Source organism: Carcharodon carcharias, assembly GCF_017639515.1.
Source record: "Carcharodon carcharias isolate sCarCar2 chromosome 13 unlocalized genomic scaffold, sCarCar2.pri SUPER_13_unloc_8, whole genome shotgun sequence".
NCBI lineage: Eukaryota > Metazoa > Chordata > Chondrichthyes > Lamniformes > Lamnidae > Carcharodon > Carcharodon carcharias.
The window spans coordinates 7,273-31,575 of NW_024470552.1; the positions used below are offsets into that span (position 1 = coordinate 7,273).

Consider the following 24,303-nt stretch of genomic DNA (forward strand, 5'->3'; position numbering starts at 1 on the left):
GCAAGACATCCCTGCTCCTGTACGCGAATCCTCTCGCCATGAAGGCAATTGAAAGAGCTGTACCATTTACCTTCTTTACCACCTGCTGCAACTGCATGCTTACCTTCAGCGGCTGGTGTATGAGGACACCCAGGTCTCACATTCCGCTCTCTCAATTTATAGCCATTCAGATAATAATCTGCCTTCCTGTTTTTGCTACCAAAGTGGATAACCTCACATTTACACACATTATACGGTATCTGCCATGCATTTTCCCACTCGCTCAGCTTGTCCAAATCGCACTGAAGCATCTCTGCATCCTCCTCACAGCTCACCCTCCCACCCAGCCTTGTGTCATCTGCAAATTTAGAGATATTACATTTAGTTCCCTCATCTAAATCATTAATATATATTATAAATAGCTGGGGCCCCAGCACCGATCCCTGCAGTACCCTACTAGTCACTACCTGCCATTCGGAAAAAGACCCATTTATTCCTAATCCTTGTTTCCTGTCTGCCAACTATATGCAGCACTCTACATCTCGTGTCACCAATGATGCAGGAGAACCCACCATTGGAGGCACCGCCTTTACTGGACTGCAAAACTATATGACAAAGTAGCCCAACTGCTTTGCTCGGCAGAGTACTTCCCTTCCAAACCAATCCAGATTGCTTCTCATTAGTTTACTGCCACATTGATATTTCTCCATCCTACTCCCTTGAATGAAATTCATCAACAATACTATTGGTGTTTGCTTCATGAGCAGTCAAACACCTAGGTCAGATAGGCCTCCTTTTTATTTACACATACAATGCATGCTTCCAGGTCTGCAAAGTCTCACTAGTGTCCAATGATTTCTTCACAATGGTAGGAAGATTCTCATTTACCTCCCTCCATCCTCTCCTTTTGGAGTCGAGGATATGAATCATGAACCCACAGACTCAGTTAGCTTTCAATTCCCTATCCATCAAGTACCTCACTGCTGCATATTTTCAAAATCCTCAGTCACCTGATATGAAATCTATACCAAACCGTAAACAATTTCATTAGATTCTTTCATGGCAAACTTGCATTAGATGCTCTCGAGAAAAGGGCTGAAGTTTAAAAATGAGCACAAAATACCACTGATTTTGCATAAATGTGGCCTTAACAGGGAAGTAGCAGTTTATTTGTATAATTTTCCTTTCCGCCTCTTTTACCTCATATTTAGCACTGGCAGACAAAGCAACATTACTACATAAGTATGAGTTTGCAAACTTTTTTTTATTGCCTACACTGTCATAATCCAATCACATAAAAGCTTTGGCTGTAAAGTTTAGGAAGAGTGCAGAACCACTGATCCCATCAGTTTAACGAAGACTCTTTCAGATATCTCATTACCTGCATAGTATAACAAGTCCCACCTCATACCTTTAGGCTCTTTGGCTGTTGTCTGAGCTCCAGGACATGTTTTCTGTGTAGTTCCCGCTCTCGACGGGTATTATACTCCGTTTGATTCTCCAGCTCAGTCTGATGCTGTAAACGGATTAGATCAATCCTAAGTCTTTGCAACATGTTAAGTTGTCGGAATTCAAGTTCTTGCGTCGACTCATCATGACGAATTAACATGGCATGCTCCATCTCCTTTTGAGTTTGCTTCTTATTCACTTCCTATTAGACAGACAGTCATATTAAATGTTTATATTATGCATGCATTTAAAGCAATCCAATAAATTCAGCAGCTAAGCCATGTTTTTAAATTAGGCACTTTTTAAGTCTACTGTTTTTTTTTAAAATCACAGAAATCATCTGATAATGGTCTTCATTTTATATCTGTTACCAGCACAACAAACACGTTTGCTTTATGCTTACAATTTAAATCCATTATTGTTTAAACCAGTTTGTGCACTAAGGCATGTTTTTGCCTTTGCTAGGAAGAAATAACAGTCCTGTAACTGCTCCTCATAAGTTTGCTTCTTTCTCTCTTCCAACAGACCATATGGAGGAACAAAATCTTAAGTTTAAAAATACTTATAAGACTGAACCATTTAATTAACAAAAGGTTTTGCAAAACCAGCTTGTGTATTCAAATTTACGAAATGGAATGGACCAACGACAAATCATGAACCAGTTGAAGAAACCATCTACAAAGGGAAAAAGATCCCTGGATGAAACAAAATATATGACGGTGGTCTCTATGTGGAATTCTGAACAGGACATTTTGTCGTCTTCTTAATAGTCTATTTGATATTTACTTAAAATATTGTACTGATTGTTAGAGAATTAAAATACTGCACATCTTCCCAATTCTTCATAAATTGATCTTAATTAAGCCTTATAAAAATTGTGGTTTTGAATAACAGGCCACAAACTGAACTTTCAATCTACAAAGTCAGTGGCACAGGAGGCCCATTTGACCCATTGAGTCCATGCCCCCAGCTCTCTGCATGGCAGGCCGATCAGTCCCATTCCCTCACTCTATTCCTATAGCCTTGTAAACTTATTTTGCTCAAATGTCCACCCAACTTTCTTTTGAAATTATTCACTATCTTTGCTTCCAACGGTTTCAAAACAGCAAGTTCCAGGTCATTAACACTTGCTGTATTGAAAAGTTCTTCCTCACTTCCACCCTGCATCCTTTGCCTAAATTTTTACGTGTCCCCTAGTCCTTGCACCTTAAATTGAGAACAGCTTTTCTTTGCCTACCTCGTCTAAACTTGTACACCTTTATCAAATCCAAGGAGAACAACTCCAGCTCTTCCAACCTAACCTTGTAGCTAAAATTTCTCAACCCTGGAACCATTCTGGAAAATTTCCTCTGTAACCTCAAGGATGCTCACATTCTTCCTAAAGTGCGGTGACCAGAACTGTACTGGAGCACTGCTTGTGGCCTAATCAAAGCTTTATGCAAATTCAGCACAACTTCCCAGCTTTCGTACTCATTGACTCTATTGAAGCCCAAAAGCTTAACTGCTTTGCTAATTACTTTCTCAATGCATCCTGCCACCTTCAAAGATCTGTGCACATGAAGACCCAAGGTCTCTGCTCCTGCACACTCTTTAGAACTGCGCCATTAAACCTATACTGCTTCTTCCTATCCATTCTGCAAAACTGCGTAACCTCACCCTTCTCTGTATTAAATTAATCTTCCAGGTCGGCCAATTCTGCCAGCCTACACAGTGTTGTTGTCGATTGGCATCAACCTCACTGTCAGTCACACCTCCCAGTTTGGAATGCATAACAACATTTTAGAATTTGCCAATATCCAAGTCAGATCTATTTTATTACACAATCTACTTTATTCTTCCGTCTGAAAAGCAACCATTTACTATGACTCACTGCTTTGTTCCTTAAGCCAATTTTTTATCCAAGCTGGCACTGGCCTTCCTAATCTATGAACCTCAATTGTGTTAACCAGTCTTGTATGGTATTTGTTAAATGCTTGCTTAAAATCCATATAGACAACATACATTGCTTTCCCTTCATCAACCTTCTCTGTCACTTCATCAAAAAATTCAATTAGTCAAGTACAATTGGCCTTTAACAAATCCTTGTAGGCTGTCCCTAATTAATTTAAATCTTTCCAAGTGCCTGTTTTTTTAATCCTGATTATTGTTTCTAAAACTTTAACCACCAATGTTAAACTGATTAGCCTGTTGTTACTAGGAATATCCACACACACTTACTCGAATAAGGGTGTCATTTTGTCACTCTCCTATCCTGTGGGACTATCCCCCATATCGAGAGAAGATTGGAAGATTACGGCAAGCACTTTCACTATCTTCACCCCCATTTCTCTTAGCAATCTAGAATGCAAGTCACCCAGATCAGATGATTTATCCACGAAACATAATCAACTTTTCAGTACATTCTTCCTATCAAATTTTCACCCCACCCATTACCTCTACCATCTGAACTTCTATTGATATTTTTTCACCATCTTATTCCTTGGTAAACACCAATAGCACTCATTAAGCATTCTAGCCTGGTCCTACACCTCTAAGCAAATATCACCCTCTTTGCCCCTAATCGGCCCCATCCCACCTCTCACTACCCACTTACCCCCTTAACATGCCGGTAGAAGATTTTTCAGTCCCTTTTATGTTAATTGCCATTCTGTTCTTGTACTCTCTCTTTGCCAGTTATATTTTCCTCTTCACTCCCTATCAACTTAATGTATTTGGCCTGGTTCTCGTATGAAGAATTCATCAGACATTAATCATATGCGCCCTCCTTTTTGTTTCTTCATATTGTCCACCTCCCTAGTCATCCAAGGACCCCTTGCTTTGGTTCCAGGTTGCGCTGCAAATTTAACTTCTTTCCGAAGCTTAAAACTACAAGAATTTAAACTGAACATCTGAGTACAGTCATAGTACTGCTCAAGATTAAACAGTCTACCTCATAGTACAATAGTACAAGTTCACGTGTTAAACAATTATATTAAAAGGGTTACAGAATTACCTGGAAAAACTCAGCAGGTCTGGCAGCATCGGCGGCGAAGAAAAGAGTTGACGTTTCGAGTCCTCATGACCCTTCGACAGAACTTGAGTTCGAGTCCAAGAAAGAGTTGAAATATAAGCTGGTTTAAGGTGTGTGGGGGGGGCGGAGAGAGAGAGAGAGAGAGAGAGAGAGAGAGAGAAGTGGAGGCGGGTGTGGTTGTAGGGACAAACAAGCAGTGATAGAAGCAGATCATCATTTGCCCCCCCCCCCCACACACCTTAAACCAGCTTATATTTCAACTCTTTCTTGGACTCGAACTCAAGTTCTGTCGAAGGGTCATGAGGACTCGAAACGTCAACTCTTCTTCTCCGCCGATGCTGCCAGACCTGCTGAGTTTTTCCAGGTAATTCTGTTTTTGTTTTGGATTTCCAGCATCCGCAGTTTTTTTGTTTTTATATTAAAAGGGTTGTTTAAGCAAAATAATCAAATGAAAGCACTTAGCACAGTGAATAACACCTGAAATTCTAACACATGGCAATTTCTAAATTTCACTTATGCAATCAAGATTGCCCTCAAACACACTAATGGACAGTTACAATGTAGCACTAGAAACTATTCTCTTGAATGCAGATTTTTGTATAGCCAAATGAGAACTAAGAGGAGAAAAAACAAGGCCAACAACTTGTCATAAAATCAATTTATAATGACTTTATGTAAAGAAATCTTTGCTAGACCATACACCAATTATGTACTTTTTTATTGTTTGTACATAGTATTACTCTTTGCCATGCGTTTATAAGTAGTCAACTTTGGTGAAATAAAGCAAGGGGCAATGCAAAAATAAAGCAAACTAAAAGAGTAGATATATTTGTAATTATCTGTATAATTCTTTTCTTGAATAAGACTTGGCTCAGAAATTGGGTTGAGCTCTGCTTTGGTCCCCAGTTTTAACTTCATCAAATTCTTTGTTGAACTGTTTTCCCTACTGTACAACACATTGGAGCATATGAAACCTGCTAAGGACCAACTTAAAAGATATATATTTTCTTAACTTTATATCTTTCAACTTATTTTCAAACAAGAATGATTCAAGACAGGTCTTACCATCATTTGTATTGCATGGTAACCATTTGTATCATTGATGCCAACATCATAAATTTAAACGGATGGCATTAAAAGATTAGTACAAATTTTTTTTTTCCCTTTTTGGGCAATATTTTACCTCACGTAGATGCTCCTGCTCCAGATTGTGTCGTATCATCATCAACTTCCGTTTAAGCTCACGACAGTTTCGATCGTATTGCAATCGTTGACGGCCAAGAAGTTGGGATTCTTCTTCAGCCTGCGTGTGCTGAAGGTTTTCTTTATGCCTGGATAATCGCTCTTGCTTTTCCTTCTTCGGTGTACTGTGATCTTCATTCATCTCCTGTAGAGAAAATTCAAATATTTAAGTCATTCCTGTGAATCATTTCAGTTATGTTGTCACTTTGAAGGAGCATTGCTCCTGATACAAAATTATTAGATATCTTGTCTAAAACTATTTCATGTCCAACATTTGCACTCAGCTAATCAGGAACATTATAAAGGACTGGCAGCATTTGTGGAGAGAGAAACAGAGTTATGTTTTAGGTCTGTGACTTTTCATCAGTTCCAATGAAAGGTCACAGATCTGAAATGTGAATATTGTTTCTCCCTCCAAAGATACTGCCAGACCTGCTGAGCATATCCAGCATTTTCTGCTTTTATTTCAGATTTCCATTGTGTGCAGAATTTTGCTTGTCATTATAAAGGACACTAGTTTATCATGAAAATGAATTGACTCTCATTGCTATTTGAATTTGATGACAGTGGGTAATGGGTCTCCAGACCTTCTACCACCTCCCATCCAAAAGACTACCAAAAAGCCATTTCTATTATAATTTGAAGCGCTGACCAACACCCTCCATTCCTAAAGACCCTCCCTCCCAGTTCACGCTTACCTCTTTAATCTTTTCTTTACAAAGTTTGTATTGGCGCTTCTGATTTTCTAGGAAGGTGGTCAATTCCTTTTTCTGTTGGGCTGTAATTTGCTGCTGGATTTTCCTCTCATCCTGCGCTGCTAACTTCATCTGAAAGAACAAATTAATATTTAGCCACAAAGAACCAAAAGTCTCAGATATCCAATCCAAACATAAATGTAGATTGATGCAGAAGAAATGTTCGTAGGTTTTCCAGTGCACAGAGAAGCAATTTTTGGCCTACGTGAAAGCAAACAAGAATTCAAACTGTCACACTACTCTGCAATTTGGGATCCACTCAATTAAGCAGCTCTATGAGATGTACAAAGAAAGGAAGACAATTTCTTCAATATATCTACCAGTGTAGTTACATATAAATGGATTTTAATTATTGTATATTGAGTAGGGCTATTTTAGCTTTAGTAGCAGGGCCTCAAATCAAAATTTTTAATGCTAATTTGACTAGGAGAGGGATATCAGGATGAAGCATTAGAAAGGAGATACATATGAGGTGCACACAGAGGATGGGGAGGGAAAAACAGCAGGAGAATAAGAGTAGGTCAGAAATAAGATTGATCAGACATGAGAAAATGTGAAACAAATTAATGTGCATATCTGCAAGTGCCCAGAACATAGTAAATAAGGTTGGTGAGCTATAGGCAGAAATAGACACATGGAATTGCGATAAAGTGGTAATTTCAGAGACTTGGCTCAAACAAGTACTAACGGGCACTTAATATTGCTGGCTACAATGTATTCAGGAAAAATAGTGAAGGAAACAAGGAGGGATGTACTTGAGAATTCAAAGAAGAATCTATTGAGTTAAAATTGAATACAGAAGCTTTTTTCGTTTATGGGATATGGGCTACACTGGCTAGGCCAGCTTTTATTGCCCATCCCTAATTGCTCTCAAGAAGGTGGTGGTGAGCTACCTTTTTGAACCCTGCAGTCCATGTGGTGTAGGTAATTCCACAGTGCTGTCAGGGAGGGAGCTCCAGGGTCTTGACCCAGTAAAACTGAAGGAATGGTAATATATTTCCAAGTCAGGATGGTGAGTAGCTTGGAGGGGTAATTCCAGGTTGGGGTGTTCCCTTGTGTTTGCTGCTTTTGTCCTTCTAGATGATAACAGTCATGGGTTTGGAAGGTGCTGTAGAAGGAGCTTTCGCGAGTTCTTGAAGTGCATCTTGTAGATGGTACACACAGCTGCCAATGTGCATCGGTGGTGAAGGGAGTGAATGTTTGTCAATTGTGTACCAATCAAGTGGGCTGCTTTGTCCTGGATGGTGTTGGGCTTAAGTGTTCTGGGAGCTTCACTCATCCAGGCAAGTGGAGAGTATTCCATCATACTCCTGAATTGTGCCTTATGGATGGTGGAAAGGTGTCGGGGAGTCAAGTGCTGAGTTACTTACCACAGGGTTCCTAGCCTCTTTTGTAGCCACAGTATTCATATAGCTAATCCAGTTCTGGTCAATGGTAACCCCCGAGGATGTTGATAGAGGGGGATTCAGCAATGGTAATGCCATTGAATGTCATGGGGTGATGGTCAGAATAGTCTCTTGTTGGAGATAGTCATTGCCTGGCACGAATGTTACTTGCCACTTGTCAGTCTAAGCCTTGATACGGTCCAGGTCTTGCTGCAATTGGACAAGGACTGCTTCAGTATCTGAGGAGTTGTGAATTGTGCTGAACATTGCGCAATCATCAGAGAACTCCCCTGCTTCTGACCTTATGATGATGGGTAGGTCATTGATAAAGCAACTGAAGATGTTTGGCCGAGGACACTACCCTGAGGGACTCCTGCAGTGATGTCCTAGGACAGATGATTGACCTCCAACAACCATAGCCATCTTCCTTTGTGCTAGGTATGAATCCAACCAGTGGAGAGTTTTCTCCCTGATTCCCATTGACTCCAGTTTTACTAGGGCTCCTTGATGCCACATTCTGTCAAATGCTGCCTTGATGTGAAGAGCAGTCACTCTCACCTCACCTCTGGAGTTCAGCTCTTTTGTCCATGTTTGAACCAAGGCTATAATGAGTTCAGGAGCTGGTGGAACCCAAACTGAGCGCCAGTGAACAGGTTATTGCTAAGCAAGTGCAGCTTGATAGCAGTGTTCATGACCCCTTTCATCATTTTACTGATTTTGCATTGCTGTGTGTGTAAAGTTGGCCATCAAATAGTGGGAAGCAGACAGAGAAACAAATTTAATGGCAAACAGCAGAAAGATGCACAAACTATAGAGTGGAGATAATGGGGGAGTCAATTAGTCTAATACAGACTGGGAAAATAACAGCCTAAGGGCAAAGAAGGAAGAATTCCTGAAATGCATACAAGATAAATTTCTTGAACAGAATGTTTACAGTTCAATGGTGCAGAAAACAATGTTGACTCGAGTTTTGAGGAAGGAAGTAGGAGAATATTTGGAAACAATCACAATGTTATTTTCAGAGTCAATATGGAAAATGACAAGGGAAAACTAAATGTGATAATATTCAACTAGAGGAGAACAGATTTCAGGTTTGGAATCAAAGATTGGCAGGTAAAGCAGTAAAAGGGCAATGAGAGGCCTTTAAAAGATACAGTCTAGGTACAGATGACACATTCCTACAAGGTGGAAAGAGCAGGAAAGCTACAGTTCCCTGGACAACTAAAGGTAGAGATCAAAATGAAACAGAAAAAGAAAGCTTACAATAAATGTCCGGTTCTTCATTCAATGGAAGACCAAGCTGGATACAAAGTGTACAGGATGACCAAAAAACGAAGTAAGAGAGCCGAAGAGACTTAATGGTAATAAATTAGCAGCTAAGAAAAGTGAACCCAATATCTTTTTTAAACAAAAATACTAAAGGGTAGTCCAAGGAAGGATGGGGTTAATTCACTAAAAATAGATACAGGTCCTTAAAATATTACCAAATAGCAAAGTAGAAAAGTTACACAGCACAATAGGTGGCTGAGAGAAACAAGGGTGGAAATTACAGAGGATCTGGTCACAAACTTTCAATCATTCTCGGATATTGGGGTGGTTCCAGAGGACTGAAGGAGTGCAAATGTTGCACCCTGTTCAAGGGGAGAGAGATAAACCCAGTAATCAGATGCCTGTCAACCTAATGTTCTTAATGGGGAAACTTTGAAACAATAATCAGGACAAAATTAATTGTCACTTAGAAAAACGTGTGTTAATAAATGAAGGATGGCAAGAATTTGTTAAAAGCAAAATAATGTTTGACTAATTTGAACAAGAGATAGAGAGGGTGTAGAAGGCCAGTGTGGCTCATATTGTAAATACAGACTTTCAAAAAGCATTCGATAAAGTTCCATATAAAAGACTGGTTAACAAAATTGAAGCCCATGGGATTAAAGGGACAGGGGCTATTAAGGATACAAAATTAACTAAGGCAAAGCAGAGAGTCGTGTTGAACACTGGTTTTTCCTGACTGGAGGGAATTGTCCCTAGGTTTCTTACTGAGATCAATGCAATTTTTGTTTATATATTAATGGCCTGGACTTTGGCATAAGAGGCATAATTTCAAGGTCTGCAGATGACAAGTAAATTAGAAATGGAGTAAACAGTGAAGATGACAGTTACAGGTTGCAGGAAGGCTAGACTGGTGAAATGGGCAGACAAAATTAAATGTAGATGTGTGTGAAGGGATGCACTTTGATAGGAAGAATGAGAAGATATAACAAACTATATGTTACAATTTTAAGGGAGTACAGGAAGAAAGATAGCCTAGGGTGTATATAGATAACCCTTTGAAGGTGGCAGGGCAAGTTGAAAAGGCATTATTGATGGATCCTGTATGATTTTTTTTTAAATAGACACAGAATAAAAGCAAACTATGCTAAACATTTATAAAATGGATTAAGCCCCAGCAGGACAAAATACCAATTTTGAGCACTCCATTTTAGGGGGGATGTTGAGGCCTTAGAAAGGGTGTAGAGGACTCCTGCCAGAATGGCACCAGGAACAAAATACTTCAGTTAGGTGGATAAACTGGATGTTCTCAAACCAATGCAATGTGGGGGGGTGCGATTTGATAGGTGTTCAAGGTCTCAAGGGGTTTTGAAGTAAATGAGAAACTGTTTCCAGTGGCAGAAGGGTGAGTAACCAGGGGGCACAGATTTAAAATTAATTGGCAAAAGAATCAGAAGCAACATGAGGAAAAACTATTTTACATTGCAAGCAATGATAATCAGGAATATACAATCTGAAATGGTGGTGGAAACAGATTCATTAATAACTTTCTAAAGAAAATTGGATAAATATATGAAAAGGAAAATTTTGCAGGGCTATGAAACTAATTGGAACCAATTCAAAGAGCCAGTGTAGGCAGAGTGAGTCAACTGGCCATCTTCTGTGTTGTATAACTTTATGATTCTATATCTCCTGGCTGACATTTTTTTCAAAAAGATAATCAAAACTTCAGGTCAGCTAATAAAACATCTCCTAGATTTTCCTTTGCCTAGTTATTTGGGAGTTCCTATTTTTGGTGGCTTGGTTGGGGTGGGGGGGGGGGGGGGATGGACTTCAGGACAATGAGGGGGCAGGAAGGGTTAGCAGTGACAGTGTTCAAGGTGGTGTTCACTTGGCAAGTAATGGCTTTTTCTTAAAAAAAAATTCACAAGACCTTTTAAGGTTGGTTTCCTCAGGGCAAGCCACCGTTCCAAGCATTAGATCCCTTAATTAGATATGCAAACTACCTAATGCCTGCTTCAGATGTGGGGAAAATCAACCAATTTCAGAGCTTTAACAGTGCAGGCTGCCATTCAGCCCATTGTGTCTGCACCGACTCTCCAAATGAGCATTATGACCTAGTGCCATTGCCCTGCCTTTTCTCCGTACCCCTGCGCATTGTTTCTATTCAAATAATCATCTAATGCCCTCTTGAATGCCTCAACTGAACCTGCCTCCACCACACTTCTACACAGTGCATTCCAGACCCAAGCCACTCGTTGTTCGAAGTTTTTTCTTCACGTTACATTTGCTTCTTTTGCAAATCACTTTAAATCTGTGCCTTCTTGTTCTTGATCCTTTTAAGAGCGTGAACAGCTTCTTCCTATCTACTCTGTCCAGCCCTCATGATTTTGAACATCTCTATCAAATCTCCTCTGAGCCACCTTCTCTCCAAGAACTGCCCCAACCTCTCAAATCTATCCTCATAGGTCAAGTTTCTCATCCTTGTGTTCACATCCTTCCTATAGTGTGGCGCCCAGAATTGTACACAATATTCCAGCTGAGGTCTAACAAGTATCATATATAAATTCGACATAACCTCTCTGCTCGTGTACTCTATGCCCATATTAAGAAAGCCCAAGATGCTATATGCTTTATTAACTGCTCCATGCTCCTGTACTGCCACCTTCAATGATCTATGCACATATACAACCAGGTCTTTCTGCTCCTGCACCCCATTCAAAATTTCGCCCCTTATTTTATATTGTCTGTACATATTCTTCCTACCAAAATGCATCACCTCCCACTTCTCCAAATGGAACTTCATCTGCCACCTATCTGCCCACTCCACCAACTTGTCTATGTCCTCTTGAAGTTCCATACCATCTTCCTCGCAGTTCACAACACTCCCAAGCTTCGTATCATCCGCAAACTTTGAAAGTGTCCCCTGCACACCAAGATCTAAATCATTAATACATATCAGGAAAAGCAAGGGTCCCAATACCAACCCCTGGGGAGCCCCGCTACAAATCTTCCTCCAGCCTGAAAAATATCCATTGACCATTACTCTCTGCTTCCTATTTTTCAGCCAATTTTGTATCCACGTTGCTACTGCCTCTTTTATTCCATGAGCAATAACTTTTCTCACAAGCCTATTGTGTGGCACTGTATCAAATGCCTTTTGAAAATCCACGTACACTACATCAACAGCATTACCCTCATCGATCTTCTGTTATAGCTTCAAAAAACTCCACCAAGATAGTTAAACACGATTTCATCTTTAGAAATCTATGATGGCTCTTCCTTATCAACCCATATTTTTCCATGTGACTACTAATTCTATCCCAAATAATTGTTTCTAGAATCTTGCCTACCAGTGAGGTTAAACTGACTGGTGTGTGGTGTGTACAACCTTTTTTGAACAAGGGCATAATGTTGCAACCCTCCAGTCCTCTGGCACCACCCGAGTATAGGGAAGACTGAAGATTATGGCCAGTGCCTCTGCAATTTCTACTCTCGCTCCTTTCAATATCCTTGGATGTGTCTCAACCAGTTCCGGTGCCTTGTCAACTTTAAGTACTGACAGTCTATGCAACATTTCCTCCTTATGGATTCTGAACCCTTCTCATGACAGAGTTTCATCGTCTGTCACTATGGCCTGGGTAGCGTCTACCTCCTTGTTAAAAACAGATGCAAAGTATTCATTTAATCTCTCAGCCATGGGCCCTTTGTCCATGTGCAAATTCCCTTTCAGGTCCCTAATCGGCCCTACTCCGCCTTTTACCACCCATTTACTATTTTTATGCCGACAGAAGACATTGGGATTCCCCTTTATGCTGGCTGCCAATCTTATGTCATAATCCCTCTTTGCTTCTCTAATATGCTTTTTCACCTTCCCGTGAACCTTCTGTATTCCTCTTGGTTCTCAATTGTATTTTCTACCTGACATCTGTCATAAGTGCACTTTTTCTTCTTTATCTTAATTTCAATTTCCTTTTTCATCCAGGGAGCTCTGCATTTGTTTGCCCTACCTTTCCCTTTCGATGGAATTAACCCTAATTGTGCCTGAACCAATTCTTGTTTCTTTGATACTTTTGACTAACTGGTTTCATAACAAGTTACAGAATCACAGTGCAGAAGAGGTCCTTCAGCCCATCGAGTCTGCACCAACACATGAGAAACACCTGACCTACCTAAGTTTGATTGGTAAGGGCATCAAAGGTTACGGGGAGAAGGCGGGAGAATGGGGGTTGAGAAACTTAGCAGCCATGATTGAATGGCGGAGCAGACTCGATGGGGTGAATGGCCTAATTTCTGCTCCTATGTTTTATGGTCTTATGGCCCCATTTACCAGCACTTGGCCCATAGCCTTGAATGTTATGACGTGCTAAGTGCTCATCCAGGTACTTTTTAAAGGATATGAGGCAACCCGCCTCCACCACCCTCCCAAGGCAGTGCATTCCAGACCGTCACTACTCTGGGTAAAAATTTTTTTCCTCACATCCTCCCCCTAAACCTCCTGCCCCTCACCTTGAACTTAAGCCCCCTTGTGACTGACCCTTCAACTAAGGGGAGCAGCTGCTCCCTATCCACACCCTTCATAATCTTGTACACCTCTATCAGGTCACCCCTCAGTCTTCTCTGCTTCAACGAAAATAACCCAAGTCTATCCAACCTCTCTTCATAACTTAAATGTTTCATCCCAGGTGAATCTCCTCTGCACCCCCTCCAGTGTAATCACGCCCTTCCTATAATGTTGCGACCAGAACTGCACACAGTACTCCAGCTGTGGCCTCAACAAGGTTCTATACAACTCCAACATGACCTCCCTATTTTTGTAATCTATGCCTCGACTGATAAAGGCAAGTGTCTCATATGCCTTCTTCACCACCCCACGAACATGCCCCTCTGCCTTCAGAGATCTATGGACACACACGCCAAGGTCTCTTTGTTCCTCAGAACATCCTAATGTCATGCCATACATTGAATACTTTCTTGTCATTTTACTCCTTCCAAAATGTATCACCTCACACTTTTCAGGGTTAAATTCCATCTGCCACTTATCTACCCATTTGACCATCCCGTCTATATCTTCCTGTAGCCCAAAACACTCAACCTCACTGTTAACCACCCGGCCAATCTTTGTGTCATCCACGAACTTACTAATCCTACCCCCCCCCCACATAATCAGCTATGTCGTTTGTATAAATGACAAATAATAGGGGACGCAGCACAAATCTCTGTGGTACACCACTAGACACTGGCTTCCAGTCACTAAAGCATCCTTCTGTTATCACCCTCTGCCTCCTACAACTAAGCCAATTTTGAATCTACCTGATCAAATTACCCTGTATCCCATGTGCATTTGCCTTCTTTATAAGTCTCCCATGTGGGACCTTGTCAAAGGCTTTGCTGAAATCCATATAAACTACATCAACTACACTACCCTCATCTACACACAGACACCTCCTCAAAAAACTTCAATCAAATTTATTAGGCATGACCTCCATCTGACAAAGCGATGCTGACTATCCTTGATCAAACCTTGCCTCTCCAAGTGGAGATAGATACTCTCCTTCAGAAATTTCTCCAATAGCTTCCCTACCACTGACGTGAGACTCACTGGCCTGTAATTCCCTGGCTTAACTCTACAACCCTTCTTAAATAGCGAAACCACATTAGCTGTTCTCCAGTCCTCTGGCACCTCCCCCGTGGCCAGAGGTATTAAAAATTTGGGTCAGAGCCCCTGCGATTTCCTCCCTTGCCTCCATCAGCAGTCTGGGACACAAATCATCTGGACCTGGAGATTTATCCACTTTTAAGCCTACCAATACCTTGAAACTCCCTATATCAATTTGCTTAAGAACCTCACTCTCCCCAAGTTCGATATCTTCACCCTCATTCTCTTGGGTGAAGACGGACGTGAAGTATTCATTCAACACTCTAGCCATGTCCTCTGGCCCCACCGAAAGATTGCCCCCTTGGTCCCTTATGGGCCCTACTCTTTCCCTGATTATCCTCTTCCCATTGATATACTCATAGAATATTTTGGGATTTTCCCTACTCTTACCAGCCAGAGCTTTCTCATATCCCCTCTTTACTCTCCTAATTGCTTTCTTAAGCTCCACCCCGCACTATCTATATTCCACTAATACCTCTGCTGATTTGCTTCCCTTGTACCTAAAAGCCTCTCTTTTCCTTCTTATCATAACCTGAATACCTCTGGTCATCCATGGTTCTCTGGGCTTGTTACTCCTTCCTATCACCCTAGAGGGAACATGTTGAGCCTGTACCCTCCCCCGTTTCCTTTTTGAACACCCACCACTGTTCCTCTGTAGATTTCCCCACAAGTAACTGTTCCCAGTCTACCTTGGCCAGATCCTACCTTATTTTACTAAAATCCACTCTCCCCCAATCCAAAACATTTTTTTAAAACTTGTCGATTTCTTTGTCCATAACAAACTTAAACTGTACTATGTTGTGGTCGCTATCGCTAAAATTCTCGCCCACCACCACCTCAGCCACCTGTCCGGCTTCATTCCCCAGAACTAGGTCCAGCACTGCGCCGTCCCTTGTTAAACCCTCTACATATTGATCTAACAAGTTCTCCTGTACACATTTCAAGAAATCCACTCCAACCAAGCCCCTAACACTATGTCTATCCCAATTAATGTTGGGGAAATTGAAATCACCTAATTACCCTATCGTTATTGTTTTTACACAGCTCCCCAAATTGTGCACATATTTACATATTAATTAAAACCCTACTATACTTAATCTTAGCCATGAGCCAGAAAGTAAGCTGCTCCTTTTGTTTAAAGATCTGCCTGATAAAACCCAATAGTTTGGAAGGCAAGTTAAATACAGTCTCCAATGTTATCAAATACAGGATAAATATCACTCTGGCTGGTCTCTATCCTCTCTGCGTATCAAAAATACAAATCAGTGAGATACATAAAAACTGTCACAACATTTCTCCCCTACCAAAAATCTTAGGAGCCTAAGGGAAATCACTGGAATTCAGACTTGGACTTCTGCAGTTAGAAGTCCAATACTAGGAATTCATCACAAATTTCAAATGGCAGGCAATTAGTTTCCTTGAGAGGAAATAGTATCTATATGCAAACTTGTTCACTACATGCAGAAATCAAGACAACTTGGAAAGTTTGAAGTAGCCATCACCCATGTTTCCTCCACACTGTGGTGGAATCCAAAAGTGCACAGCCTGTGGGGAAAGAAGTCAGCTCTGACAAGTTAACGGTCATGTGGCAGCTTCAAAAGACTTAAGGAGGACGCACACTTGAACAAACCACCCACATACTCCCAAAAAACAAAATTTAGAGGGTATATTGGTCATAAGATGCTTTTCTTCCTTTAACTATTAAGCATTTACAAGTTAGGCATCAATCATGATAAAATGAGCTGCAGCAGGAAATTATTTTTCCACTTTTTACAGCCTATATCAAGATTGGTGTTCTGCATTATAAACTTTAATTTCCAAATCTTAAAAATAAGCTTTACATCTCTACAGCATTTGTAGCTTTTAGTGTAACAAGGTTGACAAGGTTATGGACAGTGATGCCTGATCAAGTGCACTTAAGATAAAGTAAATTCCCACTGCATAATTTCACAGCATAATTCATTTTGGTCAGTCTTGAAAGGGTCAACTATACCCACTGATGTTTAGGTGCAAGAATAAAGCCATGCCATTTTCAACAATTCCAAAAAGTCTCTTAAAAAAAAAATGACCATAGGTCCATGCAACACAACAGAGGGAGTTTTGAACTGTGTAGGTGTTTACATGGCTCCCATCACTTCCTATTCCCCTTTAGTGATGCCGTTTTAAGTTTGCCTCTCAAATCCTGTCATAACATACCTCTTTTTCCATAGAAATCTGATGTTTTTTCGCTAATTTCTCCAGTTCAATAGACGCATTGTTACATTGGGTCTCTACTTCCTTCTCCAACTTAAGACGATGTTCGTCCATCTCAGCCTTCAGCTTATTCTCTAAAGCCATCAGCTGCTTCTGGTGCTGTCTTCGCATCCGCTTGTAGCCAGACATCTGTTCACGTAATTCGTTTTCCTGTTCATGCTCATGGATCTGTCTTGTAACCTTGTATCAAAAATATGATAATGAGATGACCAATTACATCTATTAAAAATAAAGTATGTGATAAAAATTGAATATTTTTGGTTAGGTTACATTGTTTAATAGATTCTTTCTTGCAGCATTCACACAGGTTTAAGTAAAATTATTGCTAGCTGTTTCTGCAAACTGTTGAAAATGTACATTACAGTCTGATTAATATCCATACCACTGTGAAAGCCAGAGACATCATGACGTCGTTGACATACATGACTTAAACATGGATGGGCACTAACCTAACAGGTTATTCATAGCATCTGGCAAAGATAGAGGAATCAAGGCCACCCATTCATTTCAAACTATTCTATATTATTAGTTATTTGGAGAATTTGGTTTGATTGACTGTCAATGTGAGGCACAGGTAGAAATCAACTCTGAGAAGGGGCACAATTTTTGTTGTTACCTCTTTTATAAATACCTTAATGAGAGTTCCGCATTGTGGACTAATGTTTGCCTGCCTGTGCTCAATTTGCCAGTCTAGAGATAGTAGAGGTTGAGTGAAATAATTTTGACCAAATAAGTGAGAGACTGTTTCAAGGATCACATTAAAGGTCAGCATAAAAGAACCTTCATTATTTTCTCCTCCACATTGTCAAACAACAAAGTTTTTAAAGTAATTTAAGTTGGGCTGTTTGTAATGAAAACTGTTCTTTTACCTGTTCAATGCTTAACAAATCTGACAATTGGTCTATGGATTCCACCTTACAAGACAAGATCACTTATCAGATATATTATATATAAAAACCAGTAAGCTTGAGTACAGTAGCAACCGCTTTCTTAACTCCAGCATCTTGCCATATTTAAATCAGAGACAGGGCAAATAAATGCATACACTGGATTCATGGATGCCAAACCTGCTATAGGAGTGACCACTGTACTGATCCAATGGTGTATTTAGTATAAAAATGCCAAAGTCTAATAGCTTCCTCTTCAAGCATATGGATCCATCCTGTAATGTGCTACCAAGTAGTAAATTATTCTAAAGCGGGCACTAATTTAAAATGAAAATCGGACTGCTTTTTAAACAATATTGCATACCTTACTGGAGGTCACATTTCCAATTTTAAGAGTAATATCTATACAAGTTTAAAAAGAGGTTATGGCACACAACAAACAAATTCCATGCACACTTTCTCAATAGAAGTTCTAGCCAAAATACTATAAAAGACTAGCATTACATTTTGGGTCCCAGGCCAGCATTGCTCATAGTCCCACGGCATAAACAATGCTCTCACATTTACCTTCCAATCTGCTAACTTTAGGCCATTAGACTGCCTGCCATAGTGATTTTTATATCTACATAAACTGCGTAGCATACATATACATTGCACAAGGGGAGGTACCACCAAATGTAAAACAGCAACTAGGGCTCAAACATATATGCCTCCATGCATTAATGTTTATTCCTCCAGAATTACTTACTCATCTTGGTTCAGTGGCAATATTCTCACCTGATTCAAACCCCAAGGACAATTTTAAAATTTTGTTCATGGGATATGGGCGTCACTGGCCAGGCCAGCATTTATTGCCTATCCCTAACTGCCCTTGGGAAGGTGGTGGTGGTGAGCTGCCTTCTCAAACTGCTGAATTGGAAGCGCAGAAGTTAGTTTCAAACTATGGGGAAACAAACTTGCATTCTGGCACATGTCTGCATCCTTTCATGCAACTCTAGATCAAATGACTGCCACAAGCATCAAGGCTTTCTGACATCACCATATTTGAATGTCAAAAACATGACAACGGTGTGCCAACCATGACATGGTTCCCCCTGAATACTTAAGTCAATCAGCTCAACTCTACAATGTGGAAGTTACCAATTACAAAAAATTCTACTGGTCCAACGTGCTTAATTTTAAGTTAAATGCATTCAACCACAAGGTGGCGCCAACCCCCCTAATTGTCACAATACTATATCCAGCTTTATTTATCTCTATATGGGTATATTCATATTACAACATATGGTGGTGAGCTTATGCGTCTTGCATACTAATCTGACATTAAAATAATTGTAAGTTCTTGGTGGTTACCACTGAATAGAAATTGAACTGGACTAGCCATATAAATACAGTGGTTACAAGAACAGGTCAGAGACTAGGAATCCTTCAGTAACTCACCTCCTGACTCCCCCAAAGCCTGTCCACCATCTACAAGGCACAAGTCAGGTGTGTGATGGAATACGTTCCAATTGCCTGGATGAGTGAAGCTCCAACAACACTCAAAAAGCTCAACACCATCCAGGACAAAGCAGCCCGCTTGATTGGCACCCTATCCACAAACTTCATTCACTCCCTCCACCACCAACAAACGCATTGTGGTAGCAGTGTGTACCATCTACAAGATGCACTGCAGCAACTCACCAACATATCTTTGGAACCTTCCAAAGCCTCAACTTCTACCACCTAAGACAAGAACAGTAGAAGCATGGGAACACTACCACTAGCAAGTTCCTCTCCAAGCCATACATCATCCTGACTTGGAACTATACCGTGGTTCCTTCACTATCTTGAAACTCCTTTCGTAACAGCACTGTGGGTGTACCTACACCACATCAACTGCAGCAGTTCAAGGCAGCAGCTCGCTATCAAGGGCAATTAGGGATGGGCAAAAAATGCTGGCCTTGCCAGTGGCGCCTACATCACTTGAAGGAACAAAAAATGTTAGCTCATTTTTCTATTTTCCTTTTTGCGCATCATGTGGCACGTGAATTCAGAAAAATAGTAGGAAAATAAATAATTTTTAAAGTGCAGTCACGGGGCTGGGGAGGGAAACATACTGTTTGCCCCCAGCCCCTTAACTAGAAAGTCAGTCAGAAACCAACCTTGAGGAAAATGTCTGTCGCGCAGCAATAACATAATGCGGGTGGCAACAAGGAAAGTGTGGGCCTGACTGGCTGGCAGCTCTTGTTGTCCCAGCAACATCAGAGCTCAATAGTGGGCGCTGCCAGGGCTACAGGCAAGTCCATGATGAAAACCCTAATGTATCTCAGACTCAGCTAAGTCAGAGGCACTGAGTGGGCAGGGATTGGGTACTTTATGGAAGAGGGCGCAGGAAGGGAGTGCGAGTTTTGGAGTGCAGAATGGGAGTAAGGAAGGAGGTGCCATCTTGTAGGAGGACCAGCAAATTTGGGGAGTCAGGTGGTGAGTTACTCACTGCAGGATTCTTTGCCTCTGACCTGCTCTTGTAGTCACAGTATATATTATGGCTAATCCAGTTCAGTTTCTGGTCAATAGTAACCCCCAGATTGATAGTGGGGATTCAGCAATGGTAATGCCATTGAACGTCCAAGGAGCAATGGTTAGATATTCTCTTGTTGGAGATGGTCATTGCCCAGCACTTGTGTGACACGAATGTTACTTACCACTTGTCAGCCCAAGCCTGGTTATTGTCCAGGTCTTGCTACATGTGGACATGGACTGCTTCGGTATCTGAGGAGTCGCAAATGGTGCTGAACACTGTGCAATCATCAGCAAACATCCCCACTTCTGACCTTATGAAGAAAGGAAGGTAATTGATGAAGCAGCTGAAGGTGATTGGGCCTAGGACACTACCCTGAGGAACTCCTGCAGTGATGTCCTGGGATTGAAATGATTGATCTCCAACAACCACAGCCATCTTCCTTTGTGTTAGACATGGCTCCACCAGCAGAATTTTCTCCCTGATTCCCACTGACTCCAGTTTTGCTAGGGCTCCCTGATGCCATACTCAAAGGCTACTTTGATGTCAAGGCCATTTAGTTTCACCTCTTTCCCCTTCCTTCCTACCTTTTAAAGGAAAGGTTTTTTGAAGAACGGATTGCCCACTCCTGGCCTGCTTGCCTAAACTAGTTGTGTTATGAGGTGGGCAGTGTAATATTGCGGTCAATTAGCTTGTAAACAAGCTCAACTGACCCCTAATTATTAATTTACATATGGCAGGCAGGCTGCCCATCCGCACACCACCACCCACCCCCCGACCTATTCAGGACAGCTCGGAGTTGGCTGAAAAGTTGGTAGGCTAGCCACCCCTCATATTTTATGTCCCCATCCTGTCCAAAACATGCTCAGCATAAAATCCAGGCCCACTGTTATATAGTGAATATTATATTTGCTTAAAAATAGGCATACAATGTTCACTAGGGTGCTTACAAGTCAGTTGAGTTATTCTACCAAAAAATGCTGCATGTAAATTGTATCCTTCCATACTCATTATGCTCGTAAGGATAAGATTAGGTAAGCTGGGAGACGGGAAACAACAATCCAAAACTTAAAAAAGGTGAGAAAAGATCGACAAGTGATTTTAACAGGCTGAGTTTTAAGAAATATTCCCATTTTACACATGTTACACCTGCTCAGAGTAATGCAGTTCAAATTATTCTAGATGGACAATCAAATTGTATTTCCCTCAATGATGTATTTTAACTAGCTCTCAACTAGACTAATGGCAAGTGAACAACTGAGTATCAAATGTGAATACGAAAAACTGGAAGTCATCTGTCCCCATCTTTCAGGAATCATCAGTGGATTAATAAGAATAGTTGCAACAAACAGTCTTGGCAGAACTCAACAGCCAGACTGTCATCAGCTTTATTTTACCCACCCTAAATCTCCAAGTAAAATTTGTATAAAATTTCTAGTCCTGGAGTAGTTCTGATTCACAATTTGGAACAATGCAAAGTGTGAAAGACTAGCAAATTGCAAAAATCTCAGGCTATAACATTTTGAGATTTAATATATTCTGAGGAAATGTAACAGAGGAAAGGTACAAGCATGTAGAGGAAGTTTAAAGTGAAACTAAAACTATAGACCAATATCAGAGCAAAACCTTAATGTATTTAGTTGTTTTTCTTGCTCTAATCTGTATCCTATATGGAAATATATAATGCAATACTTGAAACAGCACAGTTAGGAAAAAAGTGGGTCAATAGTTGTGTGACAGAGCTAATTCTGTCTTCATGCATACAGCTAGCCGTTATGGTTGGGTCTGCTGGGCACAAGGGTTTCCCATTTTGTATTTGAAACTATTAACATTTATTAACATAATTACTCAGGCCAACCCAACCAGTAGAAAAGCAAATATAAAAGAGACAAGTTGACAAGAAGAGAATGATGGGTACACCTAATTTCTTAAAGTCAATAGTATACAGCATGAATATCTGGATGAAGAGGTGAAAACAGTATAGTTGTATTGAAAAAACAAACTGTTTTAAAATTGGTGGATAAAATGGGTGAAGCTAAAATTTCCCAGCATAAAAAGGGAAAGATTTTCCTCTACACCACCATGTTTGTAAAAGCTCATTGGGGCAGAATCCCTCACTGCAAAATTAGAACATAAGCTGTTCATATTATTTCATTCATTGATTTCTGTAAAAAGGTTTTCTGCTGCACTGAACTTTGACATTCAGCACTAAAAAGGAAAATCCATCTTTCCCAAAGTGCTTCCCCCACAAGAAAGCTAGATTTTTAAAGAGCGGCAATATATTTTCAGTCATTCGTAAATCTACTGTGGAAGACTTCAGCTACTGGGGACTGAGGTGACAAGTGCTCAGACTACAAATTTCACAAGCCCCTGCTGGAACTACAAACACAATTAAACTGAAATCGAACACTTCTGCACACACCATTTCCTTAATGCACCAGCATATTCAAAATCACAATCACATGAAATGCTCCAACAGTAGTGACTAATAGAAGATGCAATATGTATGTCTGAAACAAGTGAAGTTTTAAAACTTCCACCCGAAACAAAAATCAGAATATGAAACCAGATGTATCATGTTATAAACAAACACAAGCATTAAAACAATACACTGATTTGGGCTATACTTTTCACCTATACCTACAACCTCAAATTGCTATTTAAAACATGTTTTTTTTAAATATATACATGGCAATAGGTCTTCTCCAGAACTGACATACTGCTACTCCTAGAGCAACCAACCTGTAAGTTTAATTTAAAAAAGAAATCACAACAGAACGCAAATCAATTGGAGGACCAGAGTGACTTAAAGCTAAAATCCTTTGCTTGAAATGTCTTGAAATAAAATATTTTTAACTCTGAATATTTAATTCAGCAAAAAATAAATTTACTGCAATTCAGTCCACAAAAGCCACTCACTTTCTTAAAGCTCACAAGTAGGACCTGGAATAAAATGTTCTGTAAGTTAGCATTACAGGGCCTTCTTCAACATTGAATGGTAACTGGACATATATATAAAACATGGCAAAACATTAAAATGCGGTAATACTCTCTATCAGGGCTCACGTTTGTTACATTAGAGACAGCCATCTCACTGCTTCAACAGATTACCTATTAGAGATTACATTAAGTCTCTGCAACCATAAATCCTCTAAACATTTAGTACATCTTAAATCTGAGACTCGGCTACGTTCATTTAAGCATTTCAAACATTTTAAATAAAGACAAAAACCTCTCAGACCTTTTATTATATGAATAAAATCTGCCTTACAATTAGTGAATGAAGGAAGAAATCATGCCTTGACTCAAAAAAATTTAAATGTGATTAAACTAGCCTAAATGGGTCACTGGAGGAAAAAAATCCTTCGTTTTACATTACTTACCAGAGATGCTGTTCTGATTGTAGCAAAATGCTCTCGGTTCTTAAGGAGAGAGGCCTGACTATGGAGAGAGGTGTAGGCCGCAGATCAGGCCTGATGTCTTTCTGGCCTGCTTCATCCCTTAGGAATACAGATCCTGCTGAAATGGGATAAAACAATATAACGTCAAACTGTGGTGCTTTCCCTGCTGGATATTGGTCTATTACCTCTGCTTCTTGGCAAGCACTGTAAGAAAAGGCAATAGTTAGCTTGTACCAGTCACTGCAGCTGAACAGTGAGATGAATAACCAACACATTGCAGGAGAGGAGTCAGCTGATCAGTAGTGGGATGCTTCTTGAATCTGGCAGCAGACCTTCAGCAGCAAAAATATTTTGCAACACTAAAGCTTATTGATTATTTGAGCAAAAATTTATATTTTTAATATTTATAAAATGTTTTGACATTTAAATCAACATAAAACTGGCAACATAAGAAACGGCTGACAAATTATACATTGTTATCTGCTTCAGTATGCAAACAAATTCTGTTATCACA

At 40.3% G+C, this 24,303-nt stretch overlaps 1 protein-coding gene across 2 annotated transcripts; it reads right to left on the reverse strand.

Moving 5' to 3' along the window:
- Positions 1 to 1,364: 1,364 nt before the first annotated feature.
- LOC121273411 (serine/threonine-protein kinase TAO3-like) lies at positions 1,365 to 23,900 on the reverse strand. 2 transcript variants are annotated; one of them, XM_041180593.1, is made up of 5 exons: positions 23,772 to 23,900; positions 16,945 to 17,181; positions 6,379 to 6,507; positions 5,622 to 5,825; positions 1,366 to 1,630 (listed from the first exon to the last, which is right to left on the reverse strand). In XM_041180593.1, the coding sequence occupies exons 2-5, from the start codon at positions 17,128 to 17,130 to the stop codon at positions 1,385 to 1,387; spliced, it is 765 nt and encodes a 254-aa protein (XP_041036527.1). In that variant the 5' UTR covers positions 17,131 to 17,181; positions 23,772 to 23,900; the 3' UTR covers positions 1,366 to 1,384. The 2 variants fall into 2 exon arrangements, with proteins under 2 accessions (XP_041036528.1, XP_041036527.1); XM_041180594.1 differs by lacking the exon at positions 23,772 to 23,900 and having other exon boundaries at positions 1,365 to 1,630.
- Positions 23,901 to 24,303: the final 403 nt, after the last annotated feature.

What these genes read in the sequence shown, in the direction of transcription:
- LOC121273411 (XM_041180594.1), bottom strand. Translation starts at nt 17,130, where the DNA reads ATGTCTGGCTACAAGCGGATGCGAAGACAGCACCAGAAGCAGCTGATG. An exon ending in AGATTTCTATGGAAAAAGAG is followed by an intron (nt 6,508 to 16,944) that starts GTATGTTATGAC and finishes TTGTTCTTTCAG; the next exon opens with ATGAAGTTAGCAGCGCAGGA. An exon ending in GTAAAGAAAAGATTAAAGAG is followed by an intron (nt 5,826 to 6,378) that starts GTAAGCGTGAAC and finishes TTTTCTCTACAG; the next exon opens with GAGATGAATGAAGATCACAG.